Raw genomic sequence first — 12,698 nt, 5'->3', positions numbered from 1 at the left:
CGTGGGCGAGTCTAATTTAATTAAACCCTTAATGCCCATATGATGGGAGTTTTTTTTATTGCAAGCATTTTGCATGCTTGAAGGCTGCCTTTAAAACACTTTATTTTGCTACCGTAATCATGTTTTATGGCAACAATGGGTTGCACACATCTACAGAAGTTTCAGGACCTGATATTATGCAACATTTAGCAATGTAATAACAGGATGAATAAGCATTTACAGTCAGGCTCTGCTATACAGTATCTAGTAAAGGCACAAATGTATGTTACTAATCACAAAGGGAGGGGAGCCATTTTGTTTCATATGCAAATGACGAAACTACTATTCTATCATGGTGGACACTGGCCATTGTTGTGACATCGGACAAGGACAATTGTGACATGTGGATTGAGTATTATTTAAATTAGACACACCCAACAAAAATGCAAATCTCAACTGTAATGTAAAATCCAGATATAACATTTTAGAAAGTGTTTGTGTTCTCAGGGGCCTGTTAGATTGTATTAGTTTGTGTGTTCTGGATGTTTTATTCTTATTGCAAATGTATCCTCTGCTTCCTAGATGAAGCATTGCTATACGGATATGTCACATGGCTACTGCACAACATTATAAAAATTATATTATATTATAATAAATGCTATAAAATAAAGAAAATATGGCACTCAGGGCCTCAGAAACAAAGTATAATCCCATGGTTTCAGTTTTCGATAAAAATAGATTTGTAAGGATTAAATAATACAGGTTGAGTCTCCCATATCCAAAATGCTTGGGACCAGGGGTATATTGGATAACGGAATATTCTGTATTTAGAATATTTGCATATCATAATGACATATCTTGGGAATGAGACCCAAATATACACAACCTGCAGGTAATTTTATACAATATTTTCAATAATTTTGTGGCTCAAAGTTTGTGTACAGAAATGAAATTCATTTATGTTTCATATACACCTTATACACACAGCCTGAAGGTAATTTTATACAATATTTTAAAAAATGTGTGCCTTAGACAAAGTTTGTGTACATTGGCCCTGATTCAGAGCCAGACGCTATGCTGCGCTCGCTCTGAATCAGGGCCGGTCTTTTTTTTTTTTTTAGAACGGCCTCCTGGCTGCTCGCATAGCTGTGGGTGACCAGCGGGGCCACTCGTGATGTCAGCGGGGCCGCCCCCAAATGGAGGCGTTCACATGGGAACGCCTCCGTTTGGGCAGCCACTCCCCCCGCCTGCCCACCAAAGGGGGCGAGCTGTCACTCAACATCGACAGCTCGCCCCCTTTGTTTTGCGAGACCCAGAGCGACGGAGTGCCCGGGTCTTGCGCATGCGCACGACGGAGCCGGCTCCGTCGTGCGCATGCGCACTGGCCCACCATTGACCCGGTTGCGAGCGCACAGCGCTTGCGACCGGGTCTGAATCAGGCCCTTTGTACCATCGAAAATCAAAGGTTTCGTTATCTCAGTAATGCCAAAAAATTCTGTATATTGTGGGATATTTGGATATGGGAGACTCAACCTGTACAGCACTTTCATTATATATTTCTGTGAGGACTTGACATATTCAGTTATTTTATTTTCTAAAGAGAACAGGTTTCAGGATAATTTTGACTTATTAACACCAAATAAAAACTAGAAAAAGGTTGTCTTTCATTGATGCACAATTTTGACTTATTACTGGTTATTTGCGGTCATACAGGCGTACGTACATTTACATTGTTTTAAGACCTCACAAACAGGACCGTCGGTTTTCATGTCTGCATTTATATGGTCTACCTGGTACGTCACTGTATTCTATATACCCTATTTTCCCACACTGTCCGGCACTGCAGAGCACCGAGGTGCCTCACTAATCAATTACAATAATAACATAAAATACATAGAATTTCAAGAATTCATTGAAAAAAAAAATGAATGTTTAATATGTATAAACAGTTCCAGAGGTCCAGATAGGTGTCACGTCATCAATCTGTCTACTTATTAGATAGGATACGTCAGTACGCAGAGTTTGTGCTGTGGGTATATATCCAGGAATTGGCCATTGCTTTTCCTCTCTATGACAGATATACTGGTTGGGCAGTAACAACATAACCAAGGAATAAATATAATAAAATATGTATTGTGGCAATGAGATGCAGTCCACACTACAATTATATTCATGCACTAATAGCTGTACATTAATAATAGATTACAGTGTCCAGATATATGACCCCCAATTCTGTCACCAGACTCAGACAGACACCCCATGGGGGCAGTTACAGGATGACCAGGATATTGAGCACAGACCCAGTTACTGTATCAGCACATGTCATTGTGTGTGACAGGGACATTATATAGCAATCCTGAGAAGCACAGAACATTATATACAGTATAATATCCCACTACGTTACCAAAGACAGACACCCCATGGGGACAACAGTAGAATGACTGTGATATAATGCAAAGACCCAGTTACTGTACAAACACATGACACAACATCAGTGCCTGTCCCAGTGTGTGAGCTACACATTAAATAACAATACTGAGAAGCACAGAGCATTATATATAATCAGCCATTCTGTCACCAGACACAGACACCCCATGGGGACAGCTGCAGAATGACCAAAATGCAAAGACCCAGTTACTGTACAGACACATAACATGATATCAGCACCTACACTTATTATATAGCAATACTGAGATGCAGCCCCTGCTGCTGCCTCAGTCCATGCACCATACTCAGAGCTGCCCCTTATCATACACACACCCGGCCCCCGCCCCCGTACATCACTTACTGAGCCCGGATACAGAGTAATATTCTCTCTTTAACAAGGGACCGAAGCTCAGCACATAAAGTGCCCAACATATGCGTATGCGCACAGCACTCCCGGAAGTGCCGTTTCCCCTTCTGTGCGTTCCAGCCGTGCGTTCCAGCGTCACTTCTGGGGGTTCCAATCGTTGTCACGTGATTTCCACATTTCCTGTGTAAGGTAAATGGGCCCACACCTAAAATGGCGCGCCCCGCTCCGTGACGTCAGCGCTAATGTTTCCCCTCCCCAAACAACTTCCGCCCGTAATAGTGAGGAGGCCGTCAGCGGCTTGCCAGCAGTTGCAGTGGCGTCCGTCCGTGGTGTGGAGCTCGCTTCAGGTGAGGATGGACTAATGGGCAGAGTGGGGCTGGCACAGGGCACTAGCAGTGGGTGTGTATCGGGCTATGGACAGAGTGAGGCTGGCACAGGTACGCTGGCAGTGGGTGGGTATTGAGCTATGGGTAGTGTGAGGGTGGTAGGGCTATGGTCGTTGTGGGGTTGGCAGTGGGTCGTAGGGCTATGGGCAGTTTGAGGCTGGCAGTCGGTGGGTATTGGGCTATGGGCAGTGTGAGGGTGGTAGGGCTATGGGCAGTTTGAGGCTGGCAGTGGGTGGGTATTGGGCTATGGGCAGTGTGAGGCTGGCAGTGGGTGGGTATTGGGCTATGGGCAGTTTGAGGCTGGCAGTGGGTGGGTATTGGGCTATGGGCAGTTTGAGGCTGGCAGTGGGTGGGTATTGGGCTATGGGCAGTGTGAGGGTGGTAGGGCTACGGGCAGTGTGGGGCTGGCAGTGGGTAGTAGAGCTATGGGTGTTGGGCTGGCACAGGGACGCTGGCAGTGGGTAGGTGATACCTGGTACTTACTGTACATGGGTAGATGCAGATTACGGGGGTGTGATCAGGAAACTCCTTCATCAGACTCTGCAGGTAGTTACTACTGACATTGTGGGGGGCTTGTATTGTATCTTGTATGTTATTTAACAGCACTATTAATTATTATTATCCGTTATTTATAGTGTGGTGACCTATTCTAATAGACATGCATGTCACCGTCATGTCACGGTGCAATGGGAATTTGCTCCTCCATGTTAGGTTAGCTTGGTAACAGCACATCATAGACTGTAATATAATAGTACATGGCATATGGTGCACAGGTGTTTCTGTTTGTTTTCCCCTTGTTGGCGACTGTAGCGCAGGTTAGGGAGATATAACACTGACCACTATTCCTATGACCATCTAGAGTGTTACTGGGTATTGCTAATAGCTGAAACGTCATTACCAAACTGATATGTAAGGATTTGGATGTTTTGCGCAGTCTACACCTAATTTATGATGTTTGTTATTATTTTGTATACTACAAATTGTTTGTTTGCAATTTCAGATGTCAGAGTAAGAACAGAGATCGCCCCCTGAATTCTATACCGTGACCGTATAGGAGCAGCCATGAAGATCGCAGTGGAAGGTTGCTGCCACGGGGAGCTGGATAAGATCTATGAGACCATCCAGTTTATGGAGAAAAAAGAAAACACTAAAGTGGATTTGCTGCTCTGCTGTGGAGACTTCCAGGCTGTGAGGAACGAGGGGGACATGAAATGTATGGCCGTGCCGCCAAAGTACCGCCAGATGCAGACCTTTTACAAGTAAGGACACGAAATTTGTCAGTAGCTGAGTATATTATTACTCCAGGTTCCATGGCACATGTCTGACTCTGGGCACACCGTGTAAATATAATGTTTTCTAAAAAAAATGTGTTTTGTTTTTTTTTTTGTTCTAAACCTATTGATTGCTTGTAGGTATTATTCTGGAGAAAAGAAGGCTCCGATTCTAACCATCTTCATTGGAGGCAATCACGAGGCATCAAATTATCTCCAGGAACTGCCCTATGGTGGTTGGGTTGCTCCAAATATATATTACATGGGTAAGATTTATTTTCTTTTTTTTTTTTTTTCCCCTTAATAAATAAGAAATGCCTTTTGCCATTTCTGTTATCAGGCCTCCAGTTTATCACTATGCGAGTCGTTTGGGCAAGAAAACCTCGCTCATTTTTGCTGCCACTCATAGAGGTGCACGCAAACGAAGACAGCGGTTTTCCCAGATTAACATTGCGCGAGGTGACTCTGTTATCAGCTTACGTCGTACTCTTACATTTTGTGGGCACCTTAATGTTCACGAGAATGTAGACTAAATACCTAAATATTCAATGTGTCATTGGCGGGGACATTTTGCTCTTAAGGCTCGTCTCTTCACTGGTGCCCCCCAGATAACTATACATCTTACAGCTCTGCTCTCTCCTTGTCTCTGCCAGTATACCCTTTAGAACGTAAATGTGAGCAGGGCCCTCTCCCCATTGCATTCTCCATGTAATTGTGTAATCTGAGCAGTGTGTGTGTGTGTGTGTGTGTATAATATAAATATATATTAGTATGTTAGTCTATAATGATTAGCAGCTGCTGTTAGATGGCTGTTGTGATTTGTTCGGTCTTATTATAGCATAGAACCCACAGACGTGGACCTTACTTGTGTTTTGTCTTTCTCAGGATATGCTGGTGTTGTGAAATATCGTGGGGTGAGAATTGGAGGAATTTCGGGAATTTTTAAATCGCATGACTACAGAAAAGGTACACCTATCATTACAGTTCCCATGACTGTGCTATTGATGTTTAGAATTGTGACAGTGGATTGTTATAAAGTTATAATAAATACTCTGCAGTAATAACCCATACGTAGTGGGGGGAGGGGGGTTGTCTTTTCTCCTGTGATGTGCATGCAGTTCAGATCTACCCTGTGCAACTTTTACCTTCTCTTTTTGCAGTAATGCCAACGGCACTGTGCACGGTAAACTTTCACTGGTATTCTGCAGCCTATTATCATTGTACTACTTCAGGACCGATTGTTACTAGATTAAAAACGAATCCATAACATAGAAATATATTCACTGTTTTACACTTCTGCTGTTTAACGTTTCAGTTAGTCTCGTGGAAGTTTTATCATTTTCTTATGCTTTTTCTGACTTTGTGCAATTGTTCAGTCTTGTATCCCCAAATGTTCCACAGCTGTACCAACCTTTACCGCCTCTTGTGATGCGTACACGCATTAAGATAACGTGTCTCCTTTGTAATTTCATTAGGTCATTTTGAATGCCCTCCCTACACCAATGATACAATCAGAAGTGCCTATCACGTGAGGAATATAGAGGTCTTTAAACTGAAACAGGTAGAAAGAGTCCAGTACCACAACCCAGCATTTATTTACCAGAATTCTGCTTGATGCTTGCTAATATTCTGTATGTTCCGTGCCTGTAATTAGATAGGCATGCCATATCCTAGTTTAGGCATGTCACATAAATGCCCCGTGCAAACTAAACAAACACATTTTATAGCACACATGTAAGTTACAGGGTTGCATAAAATTGGATTTAAAAAAAATAAATTAAAAAATGGATTTATTTGATTTAAATAATTTTTTTTTTTTTTTTTTTTATAGGATTTTTTATTTAAAACATATTATTTTTTAAGTAAACATTTTACATTTTTAAATGTTTATTTAAAAAAAAAAAATGAATAAAATAATCCTATTTAAATCAAATCCGTTTTTGAATTTTTATTTTTTTCTAAATCCAATTTTATGCAACCCTGCATGTAACAGGATATTTGTACCTCTTGTTAGACCACTGGTTGCATCTAACATGCCACGATCTTGTCCTTGCAGCTGAAGGAGCCCATGGATGTGTTTTTGTCACACGACTGGCCCCGCAGCATCTATCACTTTGGCAACAAGAACCAGCTACTGAAGAAGAAGCAGTTCTTCAGACAAGAGGTAGAGAATAGCACTCTGGGCAGCCCGGCAGCCGCCGAACTCCTGAAACATCTCCAACCCTCCTATTGGTTTTCTGCCCACCTCCACGTCAAGTTTGCCGCTTTCATGCAGCACCAGGTACAGACTAAAAAAAATAAATAAATAACCGAAAATTCTACTTGTGTGAGTCCTGGGTGTGTGTTTTACGAAGTGGTGGGGTGTTTGCCCTACAACATTTAAAGGGGCACTAATAATGAGTTCAAAACTTGCTGGACATAGCACTTTAACATGAGTGACGCTTTAAATTTTGAGATCAAACCCGCTTCGTAAACCTACCCACCTTAGTTTGTGTTTTTCAAAGTTCTGATTGGTAATAGTCACATTAGCTGGATTCAGAGAAGTACTGGTAATACAATCGCCCGCTGCTGCCTTCTCATATCTGTTCCGACGTCATGCATCAGTGTAAACATCGACACAGATCAGGCAGCATATGCGGCAAGTCTGACCTGTCTCAAACGCTGCGTCTCTCCTGACACGCAGAGAGTTTTGCGTGCTGCAAAGGAGATCGCAGTGGCTGATTTATGCACGCCCATGAATCTGTGTTTAATCAGTCAGACATGCATGTGTTTGCTTACAAACTCCCAGTTACCTCCCCCCAAACCCTGACTACCTGTCACTCACTTTGCGATTGAATACGCCGTGCAAATTTAGACGCAAAACAATCGCTGCGCGTGCACAGTGCAGCTTACACGCATGCGATGGAAAACAATCGCTCAATCTGCGTTACTATCGGCATTACGTTTTTCTCTGAATCGGGCCCAGAGTAGGGAAGTTTGAAGATATTTTTCTAAACCGCGACCAACAGCTTAGGATGTTTTATCCCGGGCATCCTGACATTCCTGTTCAGTTTGTTCTAACCAGTTGGCTTTTCCCTTTTACAGAATGATGTAGAAGGACAGTTACCTAAAGCAACCAAGTTCTTGGCACTTGATAAATGTCTGCCACATCGGGACTTTCTCCAGGTAAGAATATATTTCTAGCTGGGTAGATGCTGAAGCTTTTGGTTTTTTAGTCCGGTGTATTTTCGTTATTATCAGTTTGTTCTCTATGTCTGTTAGATTGTGGAGGTGGACCATGATCCCAGTAAGCCGGACTGCCTGCAGTATGACCTAGAATGGATTTCTGTTCTGAAGGCGACCAAAGCACTTGTTAATGTGACTTCGCAGACGTGGAACATGCCTGAGAACAATGGTCTCCATAGCAGGTAAAACTCAGTTTTTTTTGCTTGAGCCGTAAAAATATTTAGGATGTCATGTTGTAAATCACATCAACATTGGGCCACAGTAAATTCAGCTTCGCTTCTTATTACATATTAATTGTTGGCAGCGTAATGTCGATCATAATATGCCGACACAGTTGTAATGTTAGTTTAAGCATTGTAACTGTGCTTCAACAAGATGGTAAAGCATCATGTTTAAAGTTATATTGCTTGCTCCGTTGCAGTGATTTAACGGACATTCGTTTTGTGTCGGCACACCGTGCTCATGGTTACTCTGTCGACAATGTCACTGTGGGTAAATTAAGTTCTTCTTAATTTTTACTATATCTGCAAAGGTTCCCATTAATTTCTAAAGTGGTAACTTAACCTATATATGTAATATCAATTTGTAGTTTGTAAAACTGATGTGCGTTCATTTCTATTATATATCTCTTAGCGGGAGAGCTGTCCTTTGCGATTTTCTAGGTACATACCGGCGATGATATTGACGGTATGTACCCAATAATGGGCGGTATGTACGGCATAGCGGAATCGATGCTTAGTACATCATCTTAAAAAGTAGTTTTTCTTTCATAGGTAACCAACAATAATAGTCAAAAATACAGTACTTGCAGTCAGTTGCGCTCCTCTAGTATACAGAGAACCGAATTCCAATGCCTTTTCGGTTTTGCTAGTAGAACCGTTATCTAAAAAAAAATACTTCTACGGTATTTCCAATATAGTACACCTTCGTAAAATCGAACCATTTCTTCAACAGGGTATAAACATATTCTTGTCACCTGCTGCCAGTGTGCCTCTTTACTCCTCATGGGCTGCTCAGAGCTGGTGGCAGCAGATACTGTTGGTAACCAGGTCCAATGGTCACTGTGTGCAACAGCAGCTGAGAGTGGACCCAGCAAGATAAAATGTTCCTCCCAGCAGAGTCAGAGGTGACAAGAATATGTTTATACCCTGTTGAAGAAATGGTTCGATTTTAAGGTGTACTATATTGGAAATACCGTAGAAGTATTTTTTTTTTAGATAACGGTTCTACTAGCAAAACCGAAAAGGCATTGGAATTCGGTTCTCTGTATACTAGAGGAGCACAACTGACTGCAAGTACTGTATTTTTGACTGTGATTGATTTAGAGGTTGTTGGTGACCATCCTCGCCGTCAGGGCAGCACCAGTGAAGTTGGAGCGCAAGTTTTTTGTTATATATTTTTCTCTAACCAACAATAATGTTTGCAAATTAATTTTATAGGTTCTGATTTGTTTTAAGGCCGGCTGAAATTTCTGCTGCAGATAATGTATATTTACGTGTAAATTAGGTGGATTTCAGTCATAATGCAACAGGATCTGTAAACAAACTGGGTAGAATACATCCTTAAAAGACTAGCAGAGGAAGTGTTTAAACAAGTAACAATATAATAATGCCTCCTATTAATGGGTAATTTAATTGTCTTTATCTAACCATGTAAAAGTATAAGTGGGAAATAGTTTTGAAAAGTGTTATTTTTTTTGTGATTATTTTTCCCCTATGGACCTGTTTATTTTTAATATATCCGTTTCAATATTTACCAAAATTAATTTCTAAATACACCGAAAACTCCAATATAAAATTTGCTTTGATAGGAAAAAAATAGAAATAAAAAATATAATAATAATAATTGCGATAGGGTAAAACCATGAAAATGGGTCTGACTATATAGATGTGATGAAACCACTTCCCAGATTTGAAGAGTTGGTTTTGATATAATTTTTAATATTTTATGTTTTTAATTCTAGATGGGATTACAGCGCCACCGAACAAGCCCGGCAAGAGGTCTCGAACGACCTTGACCACGACCTCAGAATTCTGTCCAACTTCAGCATGAGCGTGCCGTGTTACAACCCAAATAACCATCAGAAAAACAGGGTGGCTTCCCACATTGTTAATCCTCAGACCACAGAGTTCTGTGCCCGTTTTGGACTTATCGATATAAATGCCAAAATCCTCCAGCGGGATGATGAGGGCGGAGAATTTGAGGGCACAGAAGATAATGATGTTGACAGCAACGGGTCATTGGAAGATCCTAGTGAATACAGCACAGACACTTCTCTCCTCTCTTCTTCGATTAACCCTGATGAAATCACTCTGGAAGATGAGGATGATGACGATGAAGAAGAGCTCTCTGTACAGTCTGTGGAGCCCTCTCCAGAACATGCCACCGATTTGCCCACCAGCTTCTCTAGTGTTCGTGTGCTGCCTGATTCCATGGCTGTGTCTTCAGATGATGCTATGGACTCAACCAACGATGAGTTAGACCGGTCAGAGAGCAGCCAGACTGAGGGGGAAGGTAAGAACTCTGAGAGGCCATTGAAGAGGCTGAGTGATGAGAATGGACGGGGCGGTGTCAGGATTAAAAGGAGGAACCAGGCCATCTACACAACCACTGACGAGGACAATGACTAACTGCACGGACTTTCCCTGGGATATGGACTATTCCAATGGCATTAAGTTATGAACAAAGTTCATGCCTGAAAGATCAGATCTTTTACGGGAGTTTGTGTTAGAAGCGCTGGTTACAAATTATAATTTTACCGTTAATATTTTAATACTATTTTGTCATGTTGGCAGGATGGAGGTATTTTTGTCTTGTGTTCCTTTAAAAGTTTTATATTTTTGAGTTAAATGTGCCCATTTATAAATATACAGTCCTGTAAAATTACAACTTTCCAGTGTATACAATATGCTTTTTTATTTTTTTGTTTGTTTTGTTTTTTTTTTAGTTTATGGAACTATAATTTTACTGTGTTTAAGAGACTATTTATGGGCATAGAATTCACTTAAATAAATCAGGACTGTTTTAACAAAGGAGTTTGTTTCTTTGCGTAGTTTCATTTAAATTCCAATGAAGGGAGGTAATAGACCTGGAGTACTGTATACCAGCTGTTAAATGGAATTTTCTTCTTCAGGGTCCATAGGGATCCACAGGGATACCATGGGGATATTATGGTTGGAGAGACCAGGCACCAACAGTTAAAGCTTCAGCTCCCAGGATGCCTCAGGTCCTCCTCCATATATACCCCGCCCCTAGTCATAGGACTTCAGTTGTTTGTTTGGTGCGGCAGGTTCAAGATGCACCTTTGTAACAGGAGACTGCTCAGGCACTCCTAAGCTTTTATTTTATATTTTTTATTTTATTTCTATGTTTTTGGGTTGGCAGTACTAAGCGTCTGAATTGAGACGCATGTATTGCGACTCCATCTACCTCTGCCGGGCCGCAACACCAATAACTGGTCTGGTGATTTCGGCGGGTTGCGCCTGAGCTTGTTAGCAGCAATGCTGTGACCCGGACTGAAACCAGACGCACGGAGATGTCAGGTAAGGCGATTCCTCGCTTACCGGGAATAGCGCTCGGCAGTCCTTGCTTCTGGTGTCAGAGACGGACCAGAAGCCGCTGCAGTCAGGTCCTTGGATTGTCCGCGTTCTCACTACACCACCGGGGCCGTATCGTCTGACGCCGGAGATCAGCAGCAGATGCTTCTGCTGCCACGAGGCCAGCGTACCCGGCTGGTTAATACAGCTTAGGGGGATGTAAGCGCTACCCCGGCAGCTCCGACCCAGACGCAGTCCTTCAATAAGGTTTAGCACGTCTGGGTTGCTCCGCCTACCCTCCAGGTGTATATGACGCTCACAGTCCACGCTCGCTGCGCCCTGTTGCAGTTGGTCTCAGGAGGGTTTGGGTCAGTCTCCCTCTATACCTCTCCCTTTGTTTAAGGTTGCCTCTGTACTCCAGACATTCCTTCGGAAGTGCTGTATGTCCAGGCTCCATACAGACCTCCGGTGGTCCCATGAGACCATAATCTGCTGCTCAGGGCTCTGCAACATCTGCCCTTCCATACTCTTGACTCAGGGCCTGATTCAGATTTGGGAATAGAGTAAGAAAGAGCCAGTAACTGTGCATCTTGGTAATACCATGCTGCATTGCAGGTGGCAGATTTAAAATGTGCAGAGAGGGGGTGTGTCCAAACGGACATCTCAATTGCAGTGTAAAAATAAAGCTTTGCAGCATTTGTAGGCTACATACAAAAGCACCCGGTATTTACTCTGCATGCAAAAATAATGTATTTGCACCTCTTGCATTGCAACATGGTTTGTCCAGGTACAGGATTACTTGCTCTGTTTTACTCTATTCCCAAATCTGAATCAGTCCCTCAGTGTACTAGATGGAAGACTTCCTGGAAAACTTCCTTCCTCCTAGTATTTCTACAGCAAGGAGAGTTTCGGAACTGGGGACTCTTTCCTGCAGACCTCTTTTCCTTGTGTTCCACTAGCACAGGGCCATGTTGAGGACTAAGGAGCTCATTCAGACCCTCTCGCTAGATGCGTTCGCTCGCACCCTGCGTTTGCTAACCCAGCGCACTCCCAGCAATGCAGGCTATCAAAAGGCATCAGCACGCCCACTATGTATTGGCGTGCGATCACTATATGTATGCAGACGCCCACTTGCGCACGTCATCTCCTGGAAGTGCATGAAAACACTGGTACATCGAGCACCATCTGATGCGATCGCAGAGCTTGAGTTTGACTATACCATGTCGCAAGCACTGCGATCACTGCAGGCTGAAATACAACCAAGTGACATGTACAATGACGCTACTTTGCTAATTATGTACACCCATAAAACTCAGTTTTGACGCCCAGACACGCCTGCATTCGTAGCACCACTCCCCCGTTCACAAGCACCTTCCCGTTACCACCCACAAACGGCGCAATCAGTCACTCAATATAGCGTCCAGTCTGTGTACTACGAGCGCACGATTCCCGGACGCAGTGACTGGTTCGCACACGTATATTTTGCCGGGTGACAACCGCCCACAGC

The 12,698-nt window shown here is 42.8% G+C and overlaps 2 protein-coding genes across 2 annotated transcripts in view; one reads left to right on the top strand and one right to left on the bottom strand.

The window, feature by feature from the left end:
- VPS8 (VPS8 subunit of CORVET complex) overlaps positions 1-2,899 on the bottom strand; it is a gene marked incomplete at its 3' end in the record, with an annotated part of 119,498 nt that extends 116,599 nt beyond the window's left edge. Inside the window, exon 1 of the mRNA XM_088465654.1 lies at positions 2,768-2,899. Within this exon, the coding sequence (XP_088321780.1) occupies position 2,768 (1 nt within the window). The remainder of the gene's footprint in view (positions 1-2,767) is intronic.
- Positions 2,900-3,042: 143 nt separating this feature from the next.
- On the top strand, positions 3,043-10,690 carry DBR1 (debranching RNA lariats 1). The gene is made up of 9 exons (XM_088465653.1): positions 3,043-3,120; positions 4,160-4,418; positions 4,572-4,696; positions 5,316-5,396; positions 5,906-5,991; positions 6,487-6,711; positions 7,515-7,595; positions 7,692-7,837; positions 9,619-10,690. Exons 2-9 carry the CDS (start codon positions 4,222-4,224, stop codon positions 10,283-10,285), a joined length of 1,608 nt encoding a protein of 535 aa, XP_088321779.1. The 5' UTR covers positions 3,043-3,120; positions 4,160-4,221; the 3' UTR covers positions 10,286-10,690.
- Positions 10,691-12,698: the final 2,008 nt, after the last annotated feature.

The sequence above is a fragment of the Taudactylus pleione genome, unplaced genomic scaffold (assembly GCF_031769625.1).
Source record: "Taudactylus pleione unplaced genomic scaffold, aTauple2 ptg002101l, whole genome shotgun sequence".
NCBI lineage: Eukaryota > Metazoa > Chordata > Amphibia > Anura > Myobatrachidae > Taudactylus > Taudactylus pleione.
The sequence above is the reverse complement of the archived record's forward strand: the minus strand, read 5'-3'. Positions and strand labels throughout refer to the sequence as shown.

What these genes read in the sequence shown, in the direction of transcription:
- DBR1 (XM_088465653.1), top strand. Translation starts at nt 4,222, where the DNA reads ATGAAGATCGCAGTGGAAGGTTGCTGCCACGGGGAGCTGGATAAGATC. An exon ending in TCCAAATATATATTACATGG is followed by an intron (nt 4,697 to 5,315) that starts GTAAGATTTATT and finishes TGTCTTTCTCAG; the next exon opens with GATATGCTGGTGTTGTGAAA. An exon ending in CACATCGGGACTTTCTCCAG is followed by an intron (nt 7,596 to 7,691) that starts GTAAGAATATAT and finishes TATGTCTGTTAG; the next exon opens with ATTGTGGAGGTGGACCATGA.